Source organism: Gracilinanus agilis, chromosome 5 (assembly GCF_016433145.1).
Source record: "Gracilinanus agilis isolate LMUSP501 chromosome 5, AgileGrace, whole genome shotgun sequence".
NCBI lineage: Eukaryota > Metazoa > Chordata > Mammalia > Didelphimorphia > Didelphidae > Gracilinanus > Gracilinanus agilis.
In genome coordinates this window covers 48,589,799-48,615,689 of record NC_058134.1, presented here as the reverse complement: position 1 = coordinate 48,615,689, position 25,891 = coordinate 48,589,799, and the positions used below count along the sequence as shown (strand labels likewise).

General features: G+C 39.2%; 2 protein-coding genes across 2 annotated transcripts in view; both read right to left on the bottom strand.

Annotated features, from left to right (window-relative positions):
• CDK6 (cyclin dependent kinase 6) overlaps positions 1-25,891 on the bottom strand; it is a 1,314,442-nt gene that overhangs the window by 1,039,782 nt on the left and 248,769 nt on the right. The window lies entirely within an intron of this gene.
• On the bottom strand, positions 2,914-3,978 carry CCR4 (C-C motif chemokine receptor 4). The gene has a single exon (XM_044678760.1). It carries the CDS (start codon positions 3,976-3,978, stop codon positions 2,914-2,916), a length of 1,065 nt encoding a protein of 354 aa, XP_044534695.1.

The window sequence follows — 25,891 nt, the reverse complement described above, 5'->3', positions numbered from 1 at the left end:
CATATTGCTGCCTCCTTATAATTTTTTTCTTTTTTAAAACCCTTACCTTCTGTCTAAGAATCAGTATTAAGTACTGGTTCCAAGACAGAGGAACTGGGGAATTGAGGTCAAGTGACTTCACCAGGATCACACAGCTGAAACGTGTTTGAGGTCAGATTTAAACCCAGGACCTCCCATCTCCAGGCCTGGCTCTTTATCTACTCATCATCTAGCTGCCCTCTCCCTTTCCTCTTGATCAAGATCCATAATCCATTTTTGTTCACCGCCCTTCACTCCCACTGCCGGATAAGACAACCTGTTTTCCCATCCAGTACTGATTATGATTTTGAAGGTATTTATGACCGAATGGTGTAAGAGACACAATAAGGACTCACAATTCAGTTTTGTCTTTTCATCTTTCTCCAGGTCTATTCCTGGAGAATGCTCCATCTCATCTTTCAAAAAAAGTCTCAATGTGGCATTACATGAAAACATGCTACTAAGGGAAAAGGTTATGAGAGCTGTTAGTTCCATAGTAACAAAATGGAGCAGAGACAATAGGGGAAGGAAGCACTGAACCCTTCAGGCAGACATCAGGGGCTGAACCATGCTGATATCTAGCAATGAGGTGAGATGGTGGGGTCTGATAATGTCTTGACATCATTATTTTGTGGCTCATCTATACTTTGTCCTGCCCAGGTGTCTTGCATCATTACCATTAATTCCACATCCTTTCAGAAAAGATACCCAATCAGTACACCTTCAGACCCCCGCCCTTGGAAGATTTTGTATGAAATATTACATGGTAAAAAAAACAATGGGAATGAGAACAATTCAACCTTCAGTAGTCTGACAGTGCTGATCAGAAAAGTTTACACGAAATATATACGTTTATTTTATTTTTATATACAGGCAATGTAACTTTGCATTGATGAAGGTAGGCAAGAAAACAAATCTACTGTATAAAATCTACTGTATAAAACCTACTATATGGGATCAATGTGAAAAAATTAGGCATATTTCCTCAAATGAATATTTCCTTGAGAAACTGATCATATCAATAGCATTTATATAGCTCAAGACTTGGATTGGAGCCACTGCCTGGTTTTGTTTATTTGGTTTATTAGTAATAGTTATGACTCTGGAATTATGTAAATTGGCTACACAATTAATACAACATATACAAAACCCAAGTAATTGAACTGTGTAATTCGAGAGTAGAAAATTTGAGGCAAAATTTTTAGGAGTATTAATAATGGGGGCAGCTAAGTGGCTCAGTGGATAGAGATTTAGGCCTAGAGATGGGAGGTGTTGGTTCAAATTTGGCCTTAGACACTTCCTAGCTGTGTGATCCTGGACAAGTCATTGCCTCATCCTTACCCCATTTTGTCTTAGAACCAATACATAGTATTGATTTTAAGAAGGAAAGTAAGGCTTTTTTTAAAGACGTATAAGTGATAAATATATTCCCTATTAAGGGTTTTTGGTTCCAATATAAGATGATATAATAATAGTTCTTTAAGGATACAATGCTTTTAGGAGAGTGTCCATAAAACCATCTGCTGCATGGGCTTTGGCGAGGTTACAGAGGCATCGCCATTCTTCTTTAACCAAATATATTGACTCAAAAATGTTTCTCCATCCAGAGTGCAGTTGATGATGGATTACAAAGGCTTTGTGAACAGGTCAAGAACATTTATAGGTGAAATCTTAATATTTTGTAGAATTAAGGTCCTATTTGTACTTCTATTTAGTCTTAAAGTTAGATGTTCTACTTTGATTAAAATCATTAGCAACTAAGGGAAAATGAAAATGAGTTTGAACTTCATCATGTAGATTTGGATTTTACATGACTTATATTTTGCATTGGTGGTACTATCAACATGAGGTCTTAATTAAGCTAACACATATCATTACAATAAAATTACAAAGAACCTTAATTAGTTTGCTAATTGATCTTCTTTGCTAATCCACATTATTGATGAGTGTGTATGTGTGTATACATATCTATGACATGTGCTTGATTTATCAAATCCTTGGGCATGGGACACCTTGCTGCATTCTCCAGGTAGATCAGAGAGCCCTTTGACCCTTCGTTCAGATGCAGTGGGAATACTGAATCTTTGTGAAAAGAAACAGAGTTTTAGAAGGAGAAAGTGCAAGTAGAAATGAGTTATCAACTTAAAGATAAAACTCAAGCTCAAGACCATTAATCTATAAAATGCACCAGGCCCAAAGGATTCAAACAAGAATATATGAGGATACCAGGTCAGTTAAAGAATGAAACAAAAACAATCAAAAGCCCAAACAAAATGTATTGCAGTGGCTAAAGAGCAATCAGAAAACTCTGCCCTCCACTGACTTCTTATATATCATTGAAAATGATGAACCGCAACCTGAGTAATCTCTAATGTTCTGGGTGGTTTTCTTTTTCTTTCCTTTTCTTTGTTTCTTTGTTTCTTTCTTTGTTTCTTTGTTTCTTTCTTTGTTTCTTTCTTTCTTTGTTTCTTTCTTTCTTTCTTTCTTTCTTTCTTTCTTTCTTTCTTTCTTTCTTTCTTTCTTTCTTTCTTTCTTTTTCTCTCTCTCTCTCACCTTGAAAACCTTTGGCTGTCCAGTCATCTCAGACTACATTTTCATGGCATCACCATCTTTGTTGTCTGTCACCTTATCAATGTTCTTCTTTTAAAAGGCTTCTTAAAATTACCACCCCATTCATGTTGAGGAATGGAAAACGAGTCAAGATTCTTAGACCAAATGAACAACGATGGCCTAGGAATTAAACACATTCCAAGAAGAAAAGTCCAGTTCAGCATAAGGGACAGACTTGATATTCTGGCTGAACATCTATTGTCTGAAACCTGAAAAGAGAACCCTGAGATGACATAAAGGGTGTCTCAGTTCCTTTCTCCCTTGAAGGAAGGCAGTCTGTAACCTTTACAAAGCATCATGTATTTCATGATCCATAGTAGACTGAGTATGAGATGAACTGGGTGTGTCAGAGGCATAGACTTGGAGAAAACTGCAGTGTTTGCAGAGCTTTAAAGGTCCCCTGCAGGTTTTGAAGAGTTGCTTGATGTATTTTCGAAACTTTTCCCCTAGGAAGAAGTAGATAACCGGATTGAGGCAACAATGAACAAAAGCCAGGGTTTCTGTGGCCTGGAGTGCATAATCTAGCTGCATGTCAAAGGTGCAATCCTGGAGAACTTCCAGTTCTACCAAGATCTCCAAGAAGAGCACAATGTTGTATGGAATCCAGAATACCAGGAACACGATCATGACTGCAAAGATCATCTTCACTGCCTTGTTTTTTTTGTCATTTTTGCAACGATGCAAGGTCTTGATAATCATGGTATAACAGAAGAGCATGATTCCAAGAGGAATCAAGAGCCCTAAGATGTTCACTTCTAGAGATCTCAGAACTTTCCATGTGGTTGAATTTCCAGGGTACTTCTCTTTGCAGTAAGTATGGTTATTCTCCGTGTAAGAGGTGCTGAATAAGAGGACAGGAAGTGAGGCTAAGATGGCTACCAACCATATAACTAGACTTGTAATAACCCCATAGGTCAGAGTCCTGGCTCTCAAGGCAAAAATAGCATGTACTATCGCAAGGTACCTGTCTACACTCATAAGCATGATGAAGAATATGCCACTGTAAAACCCAACCAGATACATGTAGGAGATGATTTTGCAAAAGGCTGTTCCGAAAACCCACTGATGAGCAGCAACATAGTAGACCCAGAAAGGGAGGGAAAAGACAAAGAGCAGGTCAGAGATGGCAAGGTTGAACAGGTAGACATCAGTCATAGACTTAAGCCGCTTGTATTTGAGTAGGACCAAAACCACCATGAAGTTGCCCAGCAGACCAATTAGGAACACCAGGGAATATAATGGTGGCAGGAAGAGTTGTCCAAAGTCCCTGACTCCCCCTTTGCTGCAAGGAGTGGGGAGGTCATAGATGTAATAGCCACTATAGTCTGCAGTGGTTTCCACGGGTTCCATCTTTCAACTAGAAGGGAGAGAAAAAGATATCAATGATATCAATCAAGGCTACTTTCAATTCTTTTTTTAAAGCTTTAAAAAATTTTAGAAAATTATTTAATTCATTTGTGACACTAAAGTTGCCAGGTATCTCTCTCCCTCTTTCCCCACTTTGTACTGAAGAAGATATCATTTGACAATATAATATATATGTATATATATGTACACACGCATATATAAAATTATGCATATTTCTATTTACCAGTTCTTTCTTTTATGGTGGACATTAAGTTATCTTTCAAGCAATTTTATATATATGTAGAGTTTTGTTCCAGTAATTCATAGTAAGGACATACAGCCCATCTCTGAGGTCTTTCCAAGATGAAGGACTTTTGCTATGCTGACTGAGCCTATGAGGACCCAGGAGAGCCTCCATACTTTCATGAGGCATCAGAGTAGGTCTTTAGTGGAAGAAAGAGCCATAACTTATTAGATGATTTTTCCCCCTAAAACTTAGGTCTGATGATATCACCTGCCTTCCTCTCTGCTCAATGATCTGCAGTGGCTCCTGATTAGATTACCTCCAGCATCAACTATGAACTCTTTTTGTGAGGTGTTTAAAGCTCTTTAGAACCTGACTCCTTCCTACCTTTCTGGCTTTCTCCAACTTTACTCTCCTCTTGGAATTTTACAGTATAGTTACCCTGGCCTGCTTGCAGTTCCTCCAACATAAGACTCCATTTCCCATCTCCTTGCCCTCAGCACTAGTTGTTCTCCATACCTGGGATGTTCTGCCTTTAAAAACCATCCTTACTTTCTGTCTTAGAATTAATAATGTGCATTGGTTCCAAGGCAGAAGAGCAGTAAGGGCTAGGCAGCATGACTTGCCCAGGGTCATATATCTAGGAAGTCATCAGAGGTCATATTTGAACCCAGGACCTCCTGTCTCCAAACTTGGCTCTCTATCCACTGAGCCACTTAGCTGTCCCCAATGTTGTGCCTTTTAGTTAACTTGATTTCCTTTAAGCTCAAATCCCACTGGATCTAAGAAACCTGTCTCCTTGTCTTCTCTCTCCTAATGACTTCCCCTCTCAGGATGCCTCCCATCTACTCTGTATGCAGCTTAAAACTGTACTAAAGGGGCAGCTGGGTGGCTCAGTGGAATGAAAATTAGGTGTGGAGATGGGAGGTGCTGGATTTGAATATGACTTCAGACACTGCTTAGCTGTATGACCCTGGGCAAGCCATTCAACACCTATTGCCTAGCCTTTATCATTTTTCTGCTTTGAAACCAATACACAGTATCAGTTTCTAGCCTTTATTGCTCTTTCTGCCTTGGCATGGATACTTGGTATGGATTCTAAGATAGAGGTAAGGGTCTAAAAAGGAAACCCCAACATACGCTGGCTATAGTACACCCCAGACTTATTTTCTTTCTCTATTCATTTGCTTGTTGTCTCTCCTATTAGAATGTGATCCCCTGGAAGGCAGGTGTTTGGGGCCTTTCTTTGTATCACCAGCTCTTAAGATAGTACCTGGCACATAATAAGGGCTTACTAGATACTATCAGGCTTGGTTTGATTTGAGAAAGCCCAGTTCAATGCTAAATTCTGAAGATGATGATATTGTAGCTTTAAAACTAGAGGCAACTTGGAAGTTGTTCATCCTCTCATTTTATAGATGAAGAAACTGAGACCCAAAAATCTTTAAGTGATTTTTCCAGGGTAACCCAAGTACAGGATTTGAATCCAGATGTTTTGACTTTAAATCTAGCACTTTTTCCCCCAACTATTCTAGACAATAATTTTTAAATTTGAGCTAAATTCAGTGGGCAGCTAAGTGGTGCAGTGGAGAAAACACTGGCCCTGGAGTCAGGAAGATCTGAGTTCAAATCAGAACTCAGACATCTGTGAGCTGAGTGGCCCTAGGCAAGTCACTCAACCCGGTTTGCCTCAGTTTCCTCAGCTGTAAAATAAACTAGAGAAAGAAATGGCAATCTACTCCAGTATCTTGGCCAAGGCCTATCCAACCCTAAATGAGGTCATGAAGAATCGAATTCAACTAAACAGCAACAATGAAAATTCAGAGGGGATATCAAAGTGAAGGAGATTGTATGGGACAAGAGTGTGGGGGGGTCTAACCAGGGGGGTTCTTTTAATATTCATTATTTTGAACCTCTGAGGAACACTCCCAATAATGAAGAATGTAGGCATGCATGTATAGCTACACACTTTGATAGGTAGAAAGGAAGTCAGACTAGCAGAATCTAAGAGCTGGAACAAATCATGCAGCCAAGCCAACCTTGATCTGAATCATGATTTCCTTCTCCTGCATTTAAAAAAACAAACAAACAAAACCCTCTACCTTCTGTCTTAGAATGAATACTGTATATTGGTTCCATGGCAGAAAGGTGGTAAGGGCTAGTAAATGGGGACTAAGTGACTTGCCCAAGGTCACACAGTTAGGAAGTATCCAAGGATAGGTTTGAACTCAGGACCTCCCCTCTCTAGGCTTGTCTCTCTATCCACAGAGCCACCCAGTTGCCCCCTTCTCTGGTGTTCTTGACAAGGAGTCAGTTAGTTTTCACTTGGTATCACCCAGGGACAGGGAGCTCACTAGAAGAAGATAGTTTGACAGACTAAAATTTTCATCACCTTGTATGGTTCTCATTCAAATTTAACACTAATCAGCAAGTTTGCAAAGGTGAAAGGAGAAATCAACTGACTGAGGCTTTTTGCTAGACTAGTTAGGTAGAAAACCTGCAAGCCTTATCATCGTCTTCATCTGATGGGGTAGGAAAAGAGGTTGAGGGAGGAGGGGAGGCACAGAGAGCAGAGAATTGAAGGCTCTTTTCTTAAGCTCAGGACAGAAAGGTATACCTCCCTTCCTGGAAGAGAATAAAGTGGAGATTTCGTAAAATTGAGTCATCGTTCCACTGCATCATGGGACTGTTCCCCCTCTCCCCCCCTTGGAGTCTATTTTCCCGAAACTACTCTTAAGGACACTGAAGGCAACTCTCTCCTCCCCACTACTGTCCTACCTTTCTAAAATTCCTATTTCTCTTTCTCCACATGAGGCAAGAGAACTTCCTAGGATCCATGTTCTCATTTAGTTTAGAGGCAGATACGTGGCACAGAGGATAGAATGTTAGAACTGGAATTAGGAAGACTCGAGTTCAGACACTAGCTGAATGACTGTGAAGTCATTGAACCTTTCTCTGCCTCAGTTTCTTCATATGTAAAATGGGATAATGGTAGCCCCTACCTCACAGGCTTGTTGTAAGGGCCAGATGAGATATTTAAGGTGATCTGTAAATTTTAAAGCCCAATAGAAATGTTAGTTGTAATCATTATTAATATTTTAAACCCTTACCTTTTGTCTTAGAGTCAATACTGCATATTGGTTCTAAGGCAGAAGAGAGGTAAGGGCTAGACAATGGGGGTTAAGTGACTTGCCCAGAGTCACACAGCTAGGAAGTATCTGAGGCCAAATTTGAACCCAGGACCTCCCATCTCCAGGCCTGGCTGAGCTGTCTTTGCGATTATGATTATTAGCCAAATTCACTTGCTACATATTCCCACATTTCCTGCAGTCTCCAAGAGTTTCTACTGTCATCAAAGTACATCATGCTGTCTTTAAGAAAAGAAAAAATAAAGATCCAATAACAACTCTTAAGGCAGAAGGGCAAGGGCTAGGCAACTGGGGTTAAATGAGTTGGTCAAGGTCACTTAAATATCTGAGGCCAGATTTGAACCCACATCCTCTCAACTCGTGGCACTCTCTCCATTGAACTACCTCACTGCCCCATCATACTGTCTTTAAAATCCAATTTAATTCAGATTCTACCTGCCAAAAATTAATATTCATATTTAATTTTTAAAAGTTATGCTCATGCTATATGGTGATTTGTTCCATTCATGTGCCTGTTTAATTTGTTTCATCATTTGTTTACCAAAAGGGAAAGTCTACAGAGAAATAATATGAATGACGTATGTACACTATTTCAGGGTTTGAAAAATGCTCAGTGGATGCAGATTTACTCATCTGCAGCAAGAGCTCCTCTAGCACGCAGAAACAACTTTTTCAGGGTCCCTGAATAAGAGAGTTGGTTATATTCTGCATTCAATCTGAGGCAATTTCAATTATTTGCACATATTGGCGAGTGACCAGACTCTGGCATCTCCCAGCAACCACTGCAGAGCCCAGAAGACCACATCTTTTATCCATAAGAAAATTTAGATGAGGTCATAGGATCATAGATTGAGATCTGGAGGAGACGTTCAAGCTCATCTCATCTAACCATCTTCATTTTGCTGATAAGGAAGCTGTGGGCCATCCCGGTAAAATGACTCGTCTTGCAAGTGACAGAGCTCAGATTTAAACCCAGGTCATGGGATGATAGATTTTAGAGGGAGAGAAGACCTCAGAAATCATCAAATCCAACCCTTCACTTCCATCTTAGAGGAGATGTGGAAACTGAGGCACAGAAAAATGAATTGACTTATCCAGGGCTGCATAGCCAATAAGAGTGTGAAGATAGATTAAGGATCAGTCCACTGCTCCAACCATCATATTGTGTGGCCTTTGACTCCCAAACCAGCCCTCTTTCCCCAGCCCTAGGCTTCCTCAAGGATCAGGTAGGGAATAAGAAAAATACTTCGAGTCAGACTGAAGAAGAAATGACTAAAGTCAAATAGCTCGATAAGCATATATTTTGAATTAAATTAGGTCAAAGATGAAAAGCTCAGTAAGTCAACAAAAGAACAGCAGCAAAGAAACTTTGGGAATAGGAAATTTCCAAGTTGTCTGTAAGAGACATGTAGGTTTAGGGGAGCTGAGACAATTGACAGTGGGGAAAAATGTGTTTATTTGGTAAATGAATGCACGTGTGCTGTGGATAGACAAATAGCCTGCACGTGTATGGAAATGGATGCACGTGTTCATGCAAAAACGATCCTGGAGCCCTAATGGGTATGGGTGCCTGCTGTGTGTCTGCGAAACCAATGGACCCTGCATGTGGATGGGCACTAAGAACATGTATGTACCCTGGAGTGAGCCTAGAATGGGCTCATCGAGTGTGGCTTGTGCCCCGGTGTGTTGGCTGCCCAGAGAAGGTCCTCGGGCACACAGTAGACCCACAAAGCTTGGATGCTGTTCTATCTGAATGGGGCCATGAAAGGTGTGACAGATGCATGCAGGTCCCCGAAACGAGTGACACTCATTCCCCACCTACCTTGTTCTTTCGACTGTGGCTCCGAGGACGCGGCTGCTTCAGGTTTCCTAGTCAATGCTAGACTCGCTCAGAAAGCTGGGTGCTAAATATGACTCAAAGTCTTTGAAGGGCTATGGTGCGTTTCCTGTGATAAGCCAGTCAAATTGCTTGCCTTCTCAAAGAGGGGGGAGCAAAACGGGGGGAAGGGAGAGAATTTGGAACTTAAAAAAATTTTAATGAAAGTTCAACATGATTTTTACATGTAATTGGGGAAAATAAAATGTCAAGAAAGTTTTTTTTTTAATTCACTGATGCAAGAGGCAAGGCATAGCATAGGCAAATGAGGCAGCTAAATGAGTGCAAGGCTTCAGACTGCACTCAGGGCTAAGTGAGTGGTATAGACAAGAGGGACTGATGGAGTTCAGAGAAGAGAGATGTCTGTCGAGGAGGACTTTTGGAAAAGGGTGCTTTTACTGTATGACGCTGATTCACCTCAGTCATTAAAACTTGGAAAGAAACTTGGTGGGGGCATTAAAACTCAATCATTAAAACTTGGTGGGGGCAGCTTGAAGGCTCAGGGAATAGAGAGCCAGGTTTAGAAACGAGAGGTCCTGGGTCCAAATCTGGCCAGAGCCACTTCTCGTTGGTGTGACCCTGGGCAAGCCATTTAGCTACCATTGCTTACCTCTTACCTCTCTTCTGCCCTAGAACTAATACAAAGTATTATTCTAAGATGGAAGTGAAGGGTTGAAAAAAGAAAGAAAAGAAAGTGACTTGAGAAAGTAGTTTGCCTCAGCAACTGAGGAAAGGGGACTTTGTTTCATAAATTAATTTTAATTACAAAAAGTTAAAATATCCTTTTTTGGTCATAATAATCATTGACATTTCCATAGTCTTTGAATATTTTTGATTGGCACATGGTTTCATGTGAGCTTCCCAACAATGCTGTAAGGTACATATATGATCCGGAGCAAGTCACTTAACTTCCATTATCTAGTGGCCAGTGGTGGTCAACCTTTTAGAAAACGAGGAGTGCCCAAACTGCACCCTCACACCACATGTGAGCTATTCCCATACCCTAGCCAGGGGAGGGAGGAAGTGCTCCCATTGGGCTTCCAGGCAGAGGTGTGGAGAGGGGGAAGGGAGCAGCCCTTCCAGCATGCATGCCATAGGTTTGCCAACATAGACCTAGCCCTTATTTCTCTTCTGCCTTGGAACCAACCCATAGTATCAATTCTAAGGTGGAACACAAGGACTTTTTTTTAAAGACCCATGGTGCTCAGTCAACATGGCCTTACTATGTGCTAGACCAGTGATGGGCAAACTATGGCCCGTGAAATGTTCTATCCAGCCTCAGGACATCATTCCTAATTTGACGAACACAATGAGTAGGATACAATACAATGAAACTTCCAAAGAGTTGCCTTAGAAACAGATGGACAGATGAACATTTCCTTTCCTTTGGTCCCCTCTTTAAAAAGTTTGCCCATCACTTTGCTAGACACTTTATGAAGTGCCAAGGATATGCACACAGTCATAAATCAATCTCTGACCTCATTTACATTGTAAAGAGAGGTAAAACAGCTAGGTATGTATAAAATATATAAAGAATAGAGAGAGATAAAAACCATTGTGAAACAAATAATGGATAATTTCGAATACATTAAATAGAAACCGTTTTGTACAAATAAAATTAATGTAGCCAAGAGTAGAAGGAAAGCAAGGTTAGGAAAAAAATTTATAGACAGTCTCTCAGATAGAAGTCTCATATCTAAACTTTATAGAGAACTTTGCCAAATACATAAAAGCATGAGCCATTCCCAACTGACAAGTGGCCAAAGAATATGAATAGATAGTTTTTGGATGAAGAAATAAAAACAATGTATAACTGCATGAAAAATACTCTAAATCATTATTGATTAGAGAAATGCAAATAAAAATCTTTGAAATATCATTTCACACCTATTAGATTTGCTAAAATGGCAAAAAGGAAAACTGACAAATGTATGAGGGGATATGGAAAAATAGGGACACTAATATATTGTTTGTGGAACTATGAACTGATCCAATCATTTTGCAGAGCAATCTAGAATTATACTTAAAGAATTACAGAACCGTGAATACGTTTTGATCCAAGTAGTACCATTGTTAGGTTATTTCTTAAGGTGATCAAGGAAAAAGGAAAGGAAATTATATGTTCTAAAATATTTATAGCAGCCAGAACTGTAAACTGAAGGGATGTCCATCAGTTCAGGAATGGCTGTGGTATATGATTGTAATAGAATAGTACTGTTCCATAAGAATAAATAAGATCACAAAAAAACATGTAAAGACTAATATGAACTGATGCAAAGTGAAATGAGCAGAACCCGGAGAATGTCATACTCCGTAATAACAATAATGTTTGACAATCAACTGTGAATGACTTAACTATTATCAACAAGACAAGGATCCAGGACAACTCCAAGGGACTCATGATGAAAATGGATATCCACCACCATAGGAAGAACAGATGGGGAGTTCCAATGCAGATTGAAACATACCATTCTTCACTTTATTTCCTCTTTCCTCCATGAATTTTTCTCTAGTGTAGGCAATATGTTTCTTGCTTCACAACATGACAAACATGTTGTATGTGATAGATAATATATGTATAACTTGTATCATATTACCTGTCTTCTTGGGGAGTGGGGAAAGGGATGGGGAGGGAAAGAATGAGAAATAGATTTTTTTTGGACATAACTAATGTGAGCATTTGCTTCTCTTGAATAAGAATATTTATTATTATCTATTATATATTTATAACAAATCATGTATTCAAAAAAGAGTAGATGGAAGTGATCTAATGGGCATTAGTAGTTGGGGAGATTGGGTAGTGCAGAATTTGGGATTTGAGCTAACTCTTGAAAGAAGTCAGGAAAACTCAGAGGTGGAGGTGAGGGGCAGAGCCTTCCAGGGATGAGGTACTAATAAGGGCAAAAGTGTGGAGGTGGGAGGAACTTCAAGCAGGTCAGTATAGTTCAGTGATTCCCAAAGTGGACTCTATCACCTGCTGGTAGGTGCTGCAGTGATCCAGGGGAACGGTGATGGCCACAGGTGCATTTATCTTTCCTATTAATTGCTATTAAAATTAAAAAAAAGTAATTTCCAGGGGGCTAAGTAATATTTTTTCTGGAAAGGGGGCGGTAGGCCAAAAAAGTTTGGGAACCACTGGTATAGTTGGATCACAAAGTGCATGAATAGGAGTAACATGGGTGAAGAATGGAAGGATAGGAAGGGGGCAGATTGGGAAGAACTTTAAATGCTGAGCAGAGGACTTTATGTTTGATCCTGCCACTAATAGGGAACAGGTGAGTGACATGATCAAAACTATCCTTTAGAGAAATGACTGGGAGGTGATTAGAGGATGCATTGAGTGAGGACAGACTTGAGTCAGTGAGACCAACTAGAAGCCTATCACAGTAGTCTAAGAGAGAAGTATTAAGGACTGAGACCAAGATGTTGACTGTGTGAATTGGGGAGGGAAGGGGTTATATGGATTGGATGTAATAGGGGTAACAACCACAAGATATGACAACAGATTGGATATGTGAGGTGGAACACATGGAAGAAATATTGTTAATGTAGAAACCACAAGATATGACAATAGATTGGCTATATGAGGTGAGTTCAGTGGTGTGATAAATTGATGAATGCTTAACAATTTTCTCTCTGGAAAAAAAATGTATACAGGATACTTTAAAAATATTTACCTGCATTGCTAACATTTTATCCTGGAACTTTATTAAGTGTAGAAAATAAATAAAAATAATTAAATAATTGATTTGTAGCGTTTCTTGATTTCTGACATGTAAAATATAATGCTGAAAATGTAACCATCAACTTTCAAGTTACTGGCTCCAGTACAGCTCTCGGTAAGTTCTAGTGATGAGTTAGAGCTGATGGTGAGGATGTAGACTTGGGGATTGAGATGACAGTCTTGCCCTCAACAGTAATAGAGAATTTCAGGAGATGGGATAGTATAGAGGAACTTCTGCAAGTTTGTTTGCTGTAAAAAACAAGTCAGATGAATCTTCTTATGACCCTTCAAGTAGATAGGTACTAAGAATATACAGGTACCCTGGTGTGAGCCCAGAATAGGCTCATGAAGTGCCCAAACTATAATGTGTCCTATTTCTTGAGGTGTAAATGCTCACACTGAAAATTTAACAATCAGCTTTCAAGTTGCTGGCTTCAGGACACCTCTTGTTGAGTCCTAGAGACTAATCAGAGCTAATGGTGAGGTTGTAAGCATGGTAATGGGGATGCTGGTCATGCCCTTAACAGTAATAGGGAAGTTTCAGAGAGGGAAAGGGTGGAGGAACTTTCTGTAATTTTGTTTTGTAAGTGGAGGAAAAGAATCAAATTAATTTTTCCCAGCTCCCATGTTGGCTACCCATAGAAGGTCCTCGTGTATAAGATACATCCATAAAGCTTGCATATTGTTCTATGTGAATGGGACCTTGAAAGGTATGGAAGATGTGAGTGTGTATTTGTGTGTGCATGCACCCAACCATTAAAAAGAAATGAGTGACACTCATTCCCCACCTACCTTGTCCTTTTGAAAAGAATCAGGCTGCTTCAGGTTTTCTAGTCTTGCTCAGAAAGCTGGGTGCTAACTGTGACTCAAAGTCTTTGAAAGGGTATGGTGTGTTTCCTGTGATAAGCCAGCCAAATTGTTTGCTTTCTCAAGGTGGGGAGAGCAAAGTGGAGAAAGGAGAGAATTTGGAACTTAAAATCTTTCAAAACATGTGAAAAATGGTTTTTGCATGCAATTGGAAAAAATATAAACTAAAAAAAACTTCAGTGTTGCAATGATTGAAAATCAAGACAGAGTGTAGGCAAACCAGGCAGCTAAATTACAGTTCAAGGCTCTGGTATGTAGTCGGTGCCAACTGAGAGGAACAGACCAAAGGGTTGGTGGATTTTAGAGAAGAGAGAGATCTGCCAAGGAGGACTTTTGGAAGAGGGAGCCTTCATTGTATGACTCTGGTTCACCTTATTCATGAAAATGGACTTAGAAAGTCATGGTGCTCAATCACCATGGCCTTACTATTTGCTTACTTCATGAAGTACTAGGAATGTGCAGACAGGCAAAAAACAGTGTCTAACTTTGTGGAACTCACATTATAAAGGGCAGTGGGGACACAAGCTATAAATAGTTAGGGAAGGACAGAAGGACCCCATTTTACATGAATTCAACACACCTGAATTCAGATTATATGTGATTGACAATGAAAGGAATAAAGGCTGAAAATGCATAAAATAAAAATTTTAATTACGAACTAAATTTTGTGCCATTTCCCCAAACATTGTTGAGTCTTGCAACAATTCACTCAATCATGCTTGTTCTCACTCTCCTAAGCAGTAGTATGAATCATTCCTCTATTTTGCACCAAACATTAGATCCCACATCAATATTTGTCTGGAGTTTTCATTTCTAAAAAGGCACGTCCATGCTCCAGAGCCATGCTTCTCTTTGTTTCATTAATTCTATTCAGTTATTAGGAATGACCCCAAAGGACAAGAGCAGTGATTCTGGTAGCTCGGATATGCCTAAGAAAAAAATCTAAAATGCATAGGGTATGTTCATATGAGAAAATATTAAATAATGGAGTTTGCTATTATGCACAATTTTCAACATTTGCAAAGGTCTTGGAATGCATTGGTCATGTAAATGGGGCTCTACTGAACAAAGCAGATGGAGGAGATCTGAAGGATATTAACAAATTGAGGGGATTGCAGCAGTTGGGATTTGATTTGATTCTTTAAGGAAGTCAGAGAAAATGAAGAGTGGAGGGGAAGGGCAGAGCCTTCCAGGTATGAAGGCAAAAGGATGGGATTGGGAAATGGAGGAACTTCAAGCAGGTCAGTTAGAGCTGGATCACAGAGTGTGTGAAGGAGAGTAACAGGAAGAAGAATGGAAAAATAGGAAGAGGACAGCTTGGGAAAAACTTCAAACACTGAACAGAAGACTGTATGTTAAGCCGGTGAGTGAGTGATCAAAGATGTACTTCAGAAAAATGATCAATGGCTGAGTGGATTGAAGATAGATTGAATGGGGAGAAATGAGGCAGAGAGACCAACTAGAAGCCTATTGTAGTATCCAAGAGAGAAGTAATGAGGGTCTTTACCAGGGTGTTGGCTCTGTGAGTTGGGGAGGGAAGGGGATGTCTGGATTAGATTAAAAACTACAAGATATGATGACAGATTGGATATATGAGGTAAATTCAGTGCTCTGTTAAAAAATGTTTAACCACTGGCTCTCTGCATGTAATTTGTAAAAAAGCAAAACAAAAACAATTGACTTTGGAAATAATGTAGATTTGTAAGATTTACCTGAATTATTAACATTTTATCCTGGTCCTTTATTACATGTAGACAATCAACAAAATAATAAATCAAGCCCTGATCTATAGTGTTTCCTGATTTTTGAAATGTGAATACTCACACTGAAAATTTAACAATCAGCTTTCAAGTTGCTGGCTCCAGGACACCTCTTGGTGAGTTCTTATGATGGGTAGAACAGTGAGGTTGTGGGCATGCTGATGGGAATGATGGTTATGTCTTTAACAGTAGTAGGGAAGTTTAGGACAGGGAAGGGATGGAGGAAATTTGTATTTTCTTTTCTTTTCTTAAATTTAAATTTTGAATATTTTCCCATAGTTACATATTTCATGTTCTTTCCCTCTCCCCTAAATCCCCCTAAGCCCCTTTAGCCGACATATAATTCCACTGGGTTTTACATGTATCATTGATCAAGACCTAATTCCATATTATTGATCTTTGGACTAGAGTAATTATTTAGTGTCTACATCCCCAATAATATCCCCATCAGCCCATGTGTTCAAGCAGTTGTTTTTCTTCTGTGTTTTGGTGGAGGAATTTTCTGCAAGTTTGTTTTGTATGGGGGGGGGGAGGGGAACCGGATTAATCTTCTTATGGCATCCCAGGCAAAACCTTTTGGTCCTTATCTGTAAAATGGTAGGGTTTGGACTAGATCGGAGGTGCTTAAACCTTTTTGTGTTATTGACCCCTTTGGAAGTCTTATGAAGCCCATGGACCAGAGTAATGTTTTTCAGTGTACAGAAAGAAAATATATGTGACTACAAAATAAATTATATTGAAATATGGTTATAAAAACATTTTCTGAAAATGTTTATGGATCCCAAGTTAGGAACTTCTAGACTAGACTAAAGCTAAGTCCAGAGATCCTTGATTCCTTTCTATTCCTTCTAGACACAGCTTTATGGAGAAGAAGGATTTAAGATTTGTTTTCCCAGAGTATGGAGTAGGAGGCTGTTCGTAAACAGAACATTTATTGACATATGTTCAGAAAGAGGAAATGTGAAAGGCAAACAGACATTATTATTTAGGAAGGTTCATTTCATTGTCTCAGTTACTTCAAGAACATGAAATCCTTTTGATCATGGAGCATTGAAAATTTAAAGAAGACTGCCTCCTTGTGGCCTTTGTAATTATGCCATTATTCTAATGCTCAGCCCTCTTGAAATGCTAGTCAAGGTAAAGGGTAAAGGGCTAGAAATGATTTTGGAAATAAGTCCTGGTTGGAAGGAATTTCAGAATGTCCTTTGGGCCACCATCCTACCATCAAGTGAACTTGACCAAAGCCATTCTGGCTAGATGAGGGATCCTCATATTCTCAATAACCTCAATCTCCTTCACCTGCCCTTGGTGAGGCAACTAAAAGGCTGTGTCTAGAACCCTGGCTTTGGAGTCAGAAATGTCCTTGGTTCAAATCTTATCTCATAAACCTATGAGTTCATTGTACTATAAGAACTGATAAACAAGACGATTTCAGAAAAAGCTGGAAAGATCAGTGGGAACTGATGCAGAGCAAAATAAGCAAAAGTGGGAGAATATTGTACACAAACCCAGCAATATTGGACAATGATCATCTGTGAAAACTTGGCTACTCTTAACAATGCAATGATCTGGGACAATCCTGAAAGACATGACGGGGAATGCTCTCCACCTCCAGAGAAAGAACTGTTGGAGTCGTCTTTTACATCAGTGTATTTATGGTTTTATTTTGGGGTTTTGGTTATGTAGGAATGTACTCTTTCAACAACGACCAACATGGAAGTGTGTTTTGCATGACAATAAAAAATGGAAAAAAAATCTATGAGTTGGGTAACCCCTGAGAACTCATTTAGCCTCTTGTCCTCAGTCTTGTTATCTATAAAAGACGTATAATAACAATACCTACTTCAGAGGGAATTTGTAAGGATTGACTCTGGTAACATGGTTATTCAATTCATTCAATAAATATTTATTAAGTGGCTTCTATGTGCCAGGCACTCTGTTAAGTGCTGGGAATACAAAAAGAGCATCACTTCAGACCTAACTTTTGTGGGTAGCCTTCCCCTAGTCTCCCCAGCTGTTAGTGCCATCCTCTGTGAGATGAACTTCCATCTATTCTATTGTGTGTTGCTAGTTATTTCCATGTTATCTCCTGTATTATTAGAATGTGAACTGTATGAAAGCAGGTATTGTTTTTGTCTTCATATACAGCCTAAACACACAGAAAGCACAGATCTTGGCACGTCGTGAGCACTTAACAAATGTTTGCCGATTGACTTTGGGCAAGTCACATCTCCTCTATGGACCTCAGTTTCCTCAACTGTAAAATGGTAAGGTTATACTCCATGGCCTCTAAGACCCTTTCGAGCTCAAAGTCTGATTCTCTGTTCTCTAAGGTACCTTTAAGCTACAGTGTTTTATTATTTTGTGACTTACATAACCAATTTTTTTAAATTTTAAACCCTTAACTTCTGTGTATTGGCTCTTAGGTGGAAGATTGGTAAGGGTGGGCAATGGGGGTCAAGTGACTTGCCCAGGGTCACACAGCTGGGAAGTGTCTGAGGCCAGATTTGAACCTACGACCTCCTGTCTCTAGGCTTGGCTCTCAATCCACTGAGCTACCCAGCTGCCCCTACATAACCAATTTTTAATTATTGGCTCCAACCAAATAGGGCTATTTACTGAGCCATTGGCAATGAAAGATGCAGAGAATCATAAGATGATAAGAATCATAATCATAAGTCCTCTAAGTGCTTCTAGTCCTCTAAGTGTTTCCAGTTGTCAATAGGTACATATGAAATCATCATTGCTATTGGGAGGGGATTGTTTGAACCTGTAATTTCATTGGTATTGGGAGCTGCCTGGTGGGGAAACTCCTTCTAGCAATGTAGATCCACAAATATTCAGCAGCTTTGAGAGATTTGGGACTTGAACCTGAGTCATCCTGATACCTGATTTTCAATGTTAATAATTGCTAACATTTATCATTTTTTTCAATTGTGCCAAGCTCTTGGTGACCCCATTTGGGATTTTTTTTCACAAAGATACTAGAGTGGTTTGCCATTTCCTTCTCCAGTTCATTTTATAGATGAGGAAACTGAGACAAACAGGGTTAAGTGATTTGCACAGGGTGACACAGCTAGTAACTATCTGAGGCTGGATTTGAATTCAGGTTTTCCTGACTCCAAGCCTGGCACTCTTTCTATCCACTGTGCCACCTAGCCATCCAACATTTGTAAAGTGCTTTATAAATATTATCTTTTGGTTCTTATACCAACTCTATGAGGTAGGTGCTATTATCCCCATTTTACAAATGAGGAAACTGAGCCTGAGAGGTATTAAATGACTTTGCCTAGAGTCACATGGATAATATCTGGAGTTGTATTTGAACTCAGGTCTTCCTGATTCCAAGCCCAGTGCTCTATCCACTATGGTAGCCTGCCTCTCAGTATAATAATGACAATACTGTGCATTTCATGAAAAGTAGCAAATGAGTTTTCACAATGTTTAGAAGAGGAAGAGATTACTTTTTCCAGGGAAGCAGAGTTCATGATGGACTTTTAACAATAAATGTCCAGGAGCAGCTAGGTGATTAAATGGATAGAGAACCAGATCTGGGTTCCAATCTGACCTAAGACACTTCCTGGCTATGTGACCCTGAGCAAGTCACTTAACCTCAATTGCTGTTCTTAATATTGATTCTAAGATAAAAGGTAAGGGCATGAAACAAAACAAAACAAAATAATAAATGTCCATAATGTCTTTTCTAGGCTTGTCTCTGGAAATAAGAGATTTGCACATCAGCAGAGGTTAGTTGATGTTTCCTCCACAGCAAATGCCTTTGTTTCTTAGACACTGCTCTGTAAATTTCCATTTGGGAAATGCAGGAAATATCCAGGAGCTGTCCACTCCTGAAGCCCATTCAAAGGAATAAGAAGAGAGAGTAGTAGGATTGTTAGGCAGGGTAGATGACCTGCCTTGTTGAATACTTAGTTTCTTTGGACTCTGGTTTGACCACTGACTATGTTTTCTGCCTGTCCTGTGGATATTATGGCTAGCTCATTGCTGGTCCATTCTCCTGGCCCCTAAGTATACTTGCTGATTTAGGTCTTATTTGTTTATATTCGATGTTCATCACTCTCCTGCTTCATCCATGAACCTCTTCCTTGCAGCTAGCTGTCCTAGTTGCACCTTGATCAGCACCATGGAGATCTCTTGGCAAAGGTGTTTGGACCACTCAGCCAGGACTAGCAATGTAAAGGATCCCATAGCCTCTGAAGATTTTTGTGAGAATAGTCTGAATTGTATTTTGTGCTAAAACAACTTGAGTGGATCTTTGTTTCAATGATTTGGGATTAGTACTTATGTATGAATAAATTTGTCTTTCTTTTCTACTAATGGGAATGTAATAACCTATAGTATTGCTGGTATATATGGTTATAAGAAGGCTTTTCACTTTTTTTATATTTTCACTTTTCTGTGAAAATCGTCTACATTTCACTTTTCTATTTTCTTGAAGTGGTAAAAGAGCAATGCCAGTATATCTGAAATAGGGCCCCCAAGAAATTCTTCCCTAGGTATTGGTAGGCAGGGCCAGTGCTCTTTAGAAGTAGAAATAGGAATCCAGAGTTGGAAAAATCACCTAGCATGGTAATCAGTTTTTTTTTCAGATCAGGGGAAAATTCAGAATATTGGGTTCCACTGGAATGCATGTCAGCACCATTACTTGGAATCAAGACCAAGACCAGGACTCCCTATGGATGTTAAGTCTGGAGTTTCCACAATGGAAATAGGTGGGATTAGTGTGTTCCAGTTATATATATGACCAGATTAAGGGATCCTAGAAATCAGTCCTCTTTAGTTTTAATAATTTAGACTTTCTGTAACTTTCCATTAAGTGGTCTTTTATAATTGTGTAACCTCTGCTCATAATTGTGAGCAAACTGAAAATTCAATTCAGCTTGGGTCTGCAAAGGGGAGAAGGTCATCTACATGGACAAGACATGAGCTGATAGTGGAGGAAGTGAGAGTGAAAAAGAGGAACTGTTCCCCAGGAAGGGTTTTATTTTTTTCCAGGGTGAGGGGGAGGGAGGGGAATCAGGTTAGCATTACTAAGGATAAAGAAGAGAAATAAAGAATAGTGGATTAAGAAGAATATGGGATTTTAGCATTTTTCCTTTTGCTACTTGGATATGACTGCCTGTCTCTTCACAGTTGGCTTTAGTTGGCCTTAGGATATCATCACCACAATGTTTTTAAGAACTAAGTGGATACTTCTCCTTTTTCCTCTGTATAAATAGACACCCTAGCTGACCAGACCTGCCTTGGCAATTCTTTTCTTGCAAAAACAAGGCATCTGTAGTCTGGTTTCCTTATCCTTTTGTCTGGTATTTGTTTCTTCCCCATAGAGTTGCTTTCAATTTTCACACATACTCTAAGGTGATTTTAAGAAATTTCATTACATTTCTTAAATTCAAGAAAAATGATGGCCAGTATATCAACAGGAGAGATTAAAGGGAAAAGAAGATAAATCATAAGCAAAGACCCCCATCCAGCTCAAATAGTTTGTCATTAAAATCAAGTCTATCTCAGAGTATGTTTTGGAAAGCTTTGCTGAAATGGTAGCCATCAAATCTGAGTTTTAGTCCTAACTTTTCACTTACTTTCTGCATGATCTTGGGCAAGTTAATTTCTCTGTCTCAGTTTCCTCATTTGTAAAATGAAGGGATTAGAAAAGATACATGCATAGAGTTAATTAAAGAACAGTTTATTAAGAAATCTACTTTTTGCTAGGAATTGTGCTTCACATGGAATATAAGGACAAAAAGTGAACTGGTTTCTCTTCTTGAGAAGTTTATAATCTAGCCAAATGACCATAGCATCTTAGAGGAAGGGATCTCAATGGTCTAGTCCAGTGATGGGCAAACTACAGCCCTTGGGCCTGATGTGGCCCCCTGAAATGTTCTATCTCCCGCTGCATGATGCGACATTATTCCTAATCTGATGAATACAATGAGTAGGATACAATGCAATGAAACTTCGAAAGAGTTGCCTTAGAAACAGACTGACAGATGAGCATTTCGTTTCCTTTGGGCCCCTCTTTAAAAACTTTGCCCATCACTGGTCTAGTCCAATTCATACATAAGTAGGAATCCTCTTACCATCATCTCCAATGTCACCAACTAATTTTCTGCTTCAAATCATCCAAATAGGCAACTCATGATCAGACTAAGTGGCTTATTCCACTTTTGGACAGTTTATAATCTGAGGAAGATTTTGAGACCATCTCTACAATTTCTACCCACTCAAGAATCAAACAAAACAAGTCTAGTCCCTCTTCTCCATAATGGCCCTTCAAAAACTTAGATGAAGCTTCTCTAACCTAGCTAGTTTTTTTCTCCTCCAAAGACTAAGCATCCCTAGTTCCTTTAACTTAGCCTCGTAAGGAAAGGACTCAAGTTTCTTCATCATCTCATTTGCCCTCCTGTGGATATGCTCCAGCCTTTCATTCTATTTCCTTCCTAAGGGACATTCAGAGCTTCATGTTCTAAAAAATGAATGAATGCCTATTTGTCAATTTTTTAAGCTTGAAACTCCCACAAATGTGTCTCTGAACTTAAGGGAGATGGTTGAGATGAAGTGGAAAGAATTCTGTGCTGGCTAGTCTTTTGGAGTAGACTATTTTTCTACTCTAGACCTCAGTTTTCCCATCTGTAAAATGAGGACACTGCCTGGATGATATCTCAGCTTCTTTCCACTTCTAACACAAAATGCAACATGTTGTAGTAGGAGTGCTGAATTTTGGGTAATGGGTCTAAGTTCAAATGCTGACTCCATCACTTGCTACTTGTTTGAGCTTGGACAATTTAACCTCCCTAGACCTGAGTTTCTTCATCCATTAAAAGAGAAGGGTGGTCTAGATGATGTCTAAGGTCCTTTTAAGATCTAACTTTATGATTATCTTACTTTTATGATTTTTAAAAAGACCTCTAATCTATTTGTTAAGGAGGCTGACACAATCTTCTCTTTCTGAGGGGTTATGTTGCTGCCACTGCTATCTTGCTTGTTAAAAGGCTTTGACTATGTTTTCTGTTTAAATCTTCAGATTTGAGGGCAAACCAGCTCATATTAGGGTGGACCCAAGGAACTTATTCCACTAATGTTTGAGGGCAAATATCGAGAGATTCTATGAGTCTAACTCCTTAATGGGCCCAAAGATCATTAAATGAGACATAATTTGTTCTTGGAGCATGTGTATAAGGATTTTTCTTCTCAGAGGAGTTTTCTTGGCTATAAGACTATGATGGCCAGCATATCAATAGGAGAGAAAGAAGGGAAAAAATGAAAAAAAATCATAAACAATGATCTCCATTTTCTTCCAACAATCTATCATTCAAATCAAGGCTTTCTCAGAGCATAATATAGAAATCATTGCCTGGAATGTTGGTCAACAGATCTGGGTTCTTGTCCTAACTTTGCCACTAAAGTCCTATGTGATCTTGAAAAATTGCTTACCCTCTCTTGGTCTCTGTTTCCTTGTCTGTAAAAATGAAGGGTTTAGTGGAGGTGCCTGCATGCATGGAATCAGTCAAAGAGCATTTTCTTAAGCACCTACCATATGCAATACTTTGGATACAAAGACAGAAAGTAAAACAATTCTAGCCCTTGAGAAGTGTGTAATCCAGCTGAAAGTTCATAGCACCAGGGAGCCAAGAAAAAGAGAAGATTGCTGGGTATCCTTCCTGTTATTCTCTGACTCTGTCTGCTGCTGTATATCCTCATAAGCATATCTGACTTAGGGATTGCTAAGATTATATGGGGTGGATCAGGGAATCTAGAATTGTGAGTTTCCCCTATCCTCCATCTCAGAGGTGGCCCAGTCCCCAAATATGTCATCCCTTTAGCCTTAAGGCATTGATTATCTGTTAAAATGGACATACCACTAGAGGGCATTGCTTTAATCTGTTATTAGTCATTTCTCCCTTAGTGTGAATGCAAAAGCATATTTTAGTAGGGGTTAAAGTGAGAGGACTTAAGTGTGAACGAGTAGATTACCGAGAGGAAAGGAAAATACTAGAATTAGTCAGTTGGAAGCAAGATGAATTTCAGTCTCTTAGTTTTGACTTTGACTGACCTTACCTATTAGCTGGAAAGAGTTTACTTGCTTTAAGATTGGGAGTATAGACAAGAAAAAGAATAGGGAAGAGAAAGCAAGTAGGAGTTTAAGTTTGGGACTGAGATGGAGACAAGAGGAAGTCCAGAATGCAGTTGAGAAAGCAGAACTAGACCTAATATTAGTAGAAAGGAGTCAGGAATAAAGCATTGCCCATCTAGTGTTTCTGGTGTGTCAAAAAGATGCCTACTGTGTGCAAGGCACTGCTGTGCTAGGTACTAAAGATACAGAGACAAAACAGTCCCTGCCTTCAAGGAACTGACAACCTCTCTACTATCATGTGGGAGGTAATATGGGGAGCAAATATGATAAGTATATATATATATATGTATATATATACATATGAGAGAGAGAGAGAGAGAGAGAGAGAAAGAGAGAGAGAGAGAGAGAGAGAGAGAGAGAGAGAACCAGTAAATAATGGGAGTAGAGAAGACTTGAAAGAAGTGAAACTGAGCTGAGACTTAAAGAAAGATATGAATTCTGAAAGGTTGTCAAGAGGAACTAGTGCTTCCCAGGCATGAGCTATGGCTTATAGGAAGACATTGAATATGGAGATGAAATGCTGATATCTAGAATCTGTTAGCAGTTCAATTTGATTGGCATATATAAATAAATACTGGGTAAGAAAGCTTAAAAGGCAAAGTTGAAGCCAGATTGTGAAAGACCTTGAATACTGGACAAATGAGCTTGTATCTTGCCTTAGAAACATTTGAGAACCATTGAAGAATTTTGAGCATGGGAGTAAAGTAGGCAAATTCTGTGCAGTAGAAGAATAATTTTGGGAGTGGTGTGGGTCAAACTAGAACTGTGCTAGTGACTATGGAGATTAATGTAGCAATCAACTTTGTTCTCTAGGAGTTGGGGAGACAATCCACATAGATAGAAAAAAAGGTAACCAATGTGTCTATTTTTAGATGCAACTTTTTGCTTCAAAAAGGAATACTGGTTCCATTGGCAGGAGCCACAACTGACTTGGGGGAAGTTGGAAAGAGGCACCATCCTCTTGTGGTTTTACCAAAAAAAGTACTTGCCTACAGGAAGCTGACTAAAGCAAATTGTGTGAGCTCATTGTGGAACTAGAATCCTCACTTTTAACCACTTATCATATTCTTCAGCTTGACCCTTTCATCCATTCTCCCTTGAATCTTATACTCTGCTCTGATCCAGGCACTAACCCCTCTTTTAGACATGGGGCAACTTCTCTATCATTAAACATCATCTTCTACATGAAAACCTTTAGAGTCCCCCTCCCCCACTGCTAATGTCATCCCTACCAAAATTGATGTATTATTTTGTATTTATTCTTAATATTCCTAAATATATAACTTATCTTGTTGTTTTGTATATGTTCTGAATATATATGTGTATACATATCACCCCCCCCAATAGAATGTAGTTCTTTAAGGGCAAGAATTATTGCATTTATCTCTTTATGTCCCCAGTGCAGTGCTTGGAACACAAGTAGGTGCTGAGTAAAAAAAAATGTTTCTGCCTCTGGTCTCTCACCTTAGTACTTTGTATTACCACCACCAACTGGCTATCATATGATAAACCAGTATTTCTTTTTTTCTTTTAATTAAAAATTTTTATTATTATGCAAAATACACATCCATATTGTCATTGTTGCAAGAGCAAAGTGATACATATCCAAACCCCAAAATAAAACCAAAAATACACTGATGTAAAAGATGACTCCAACAGTTCTTTCTCTGGAGGTAGACAGCATTCCCTGTTATAAAGCTTTCAGGATTGTCCCATATCACTACATTGCTGAGAGTAGCCAAGTTTTCACAGGTGATTGTCATCCAATCTGGCTGTTATTGTATACAAGGTTCTCCCAATTCTGCTTATATCCCTCTGCATCAGTTCCTGCAGATCTTTCTAGCTTTTTTCTGAAATCATCTTGCTTATCATTTCTTATAGCACAATAGTATTCCATCACCAACATTTACCACGATTTGTTCAGCCTTTCCCCAACTGAAAGACACATCCTCAATTTCAACTTCTTTGCCACTACAAAAAGATCTGCTATAAATATATTTGTACAAGTAGATCCTCTCCCCTTTTTTATGATATCTTTGGAATACAGACCCAGTAGTGGTATTACCAGGTCAAAGGGTATGCACAGTTTTATAGGCCTTTGTAAACCAGTATTTCTTCCTTCTTTCCTTCCTTCCTTTTTTCTT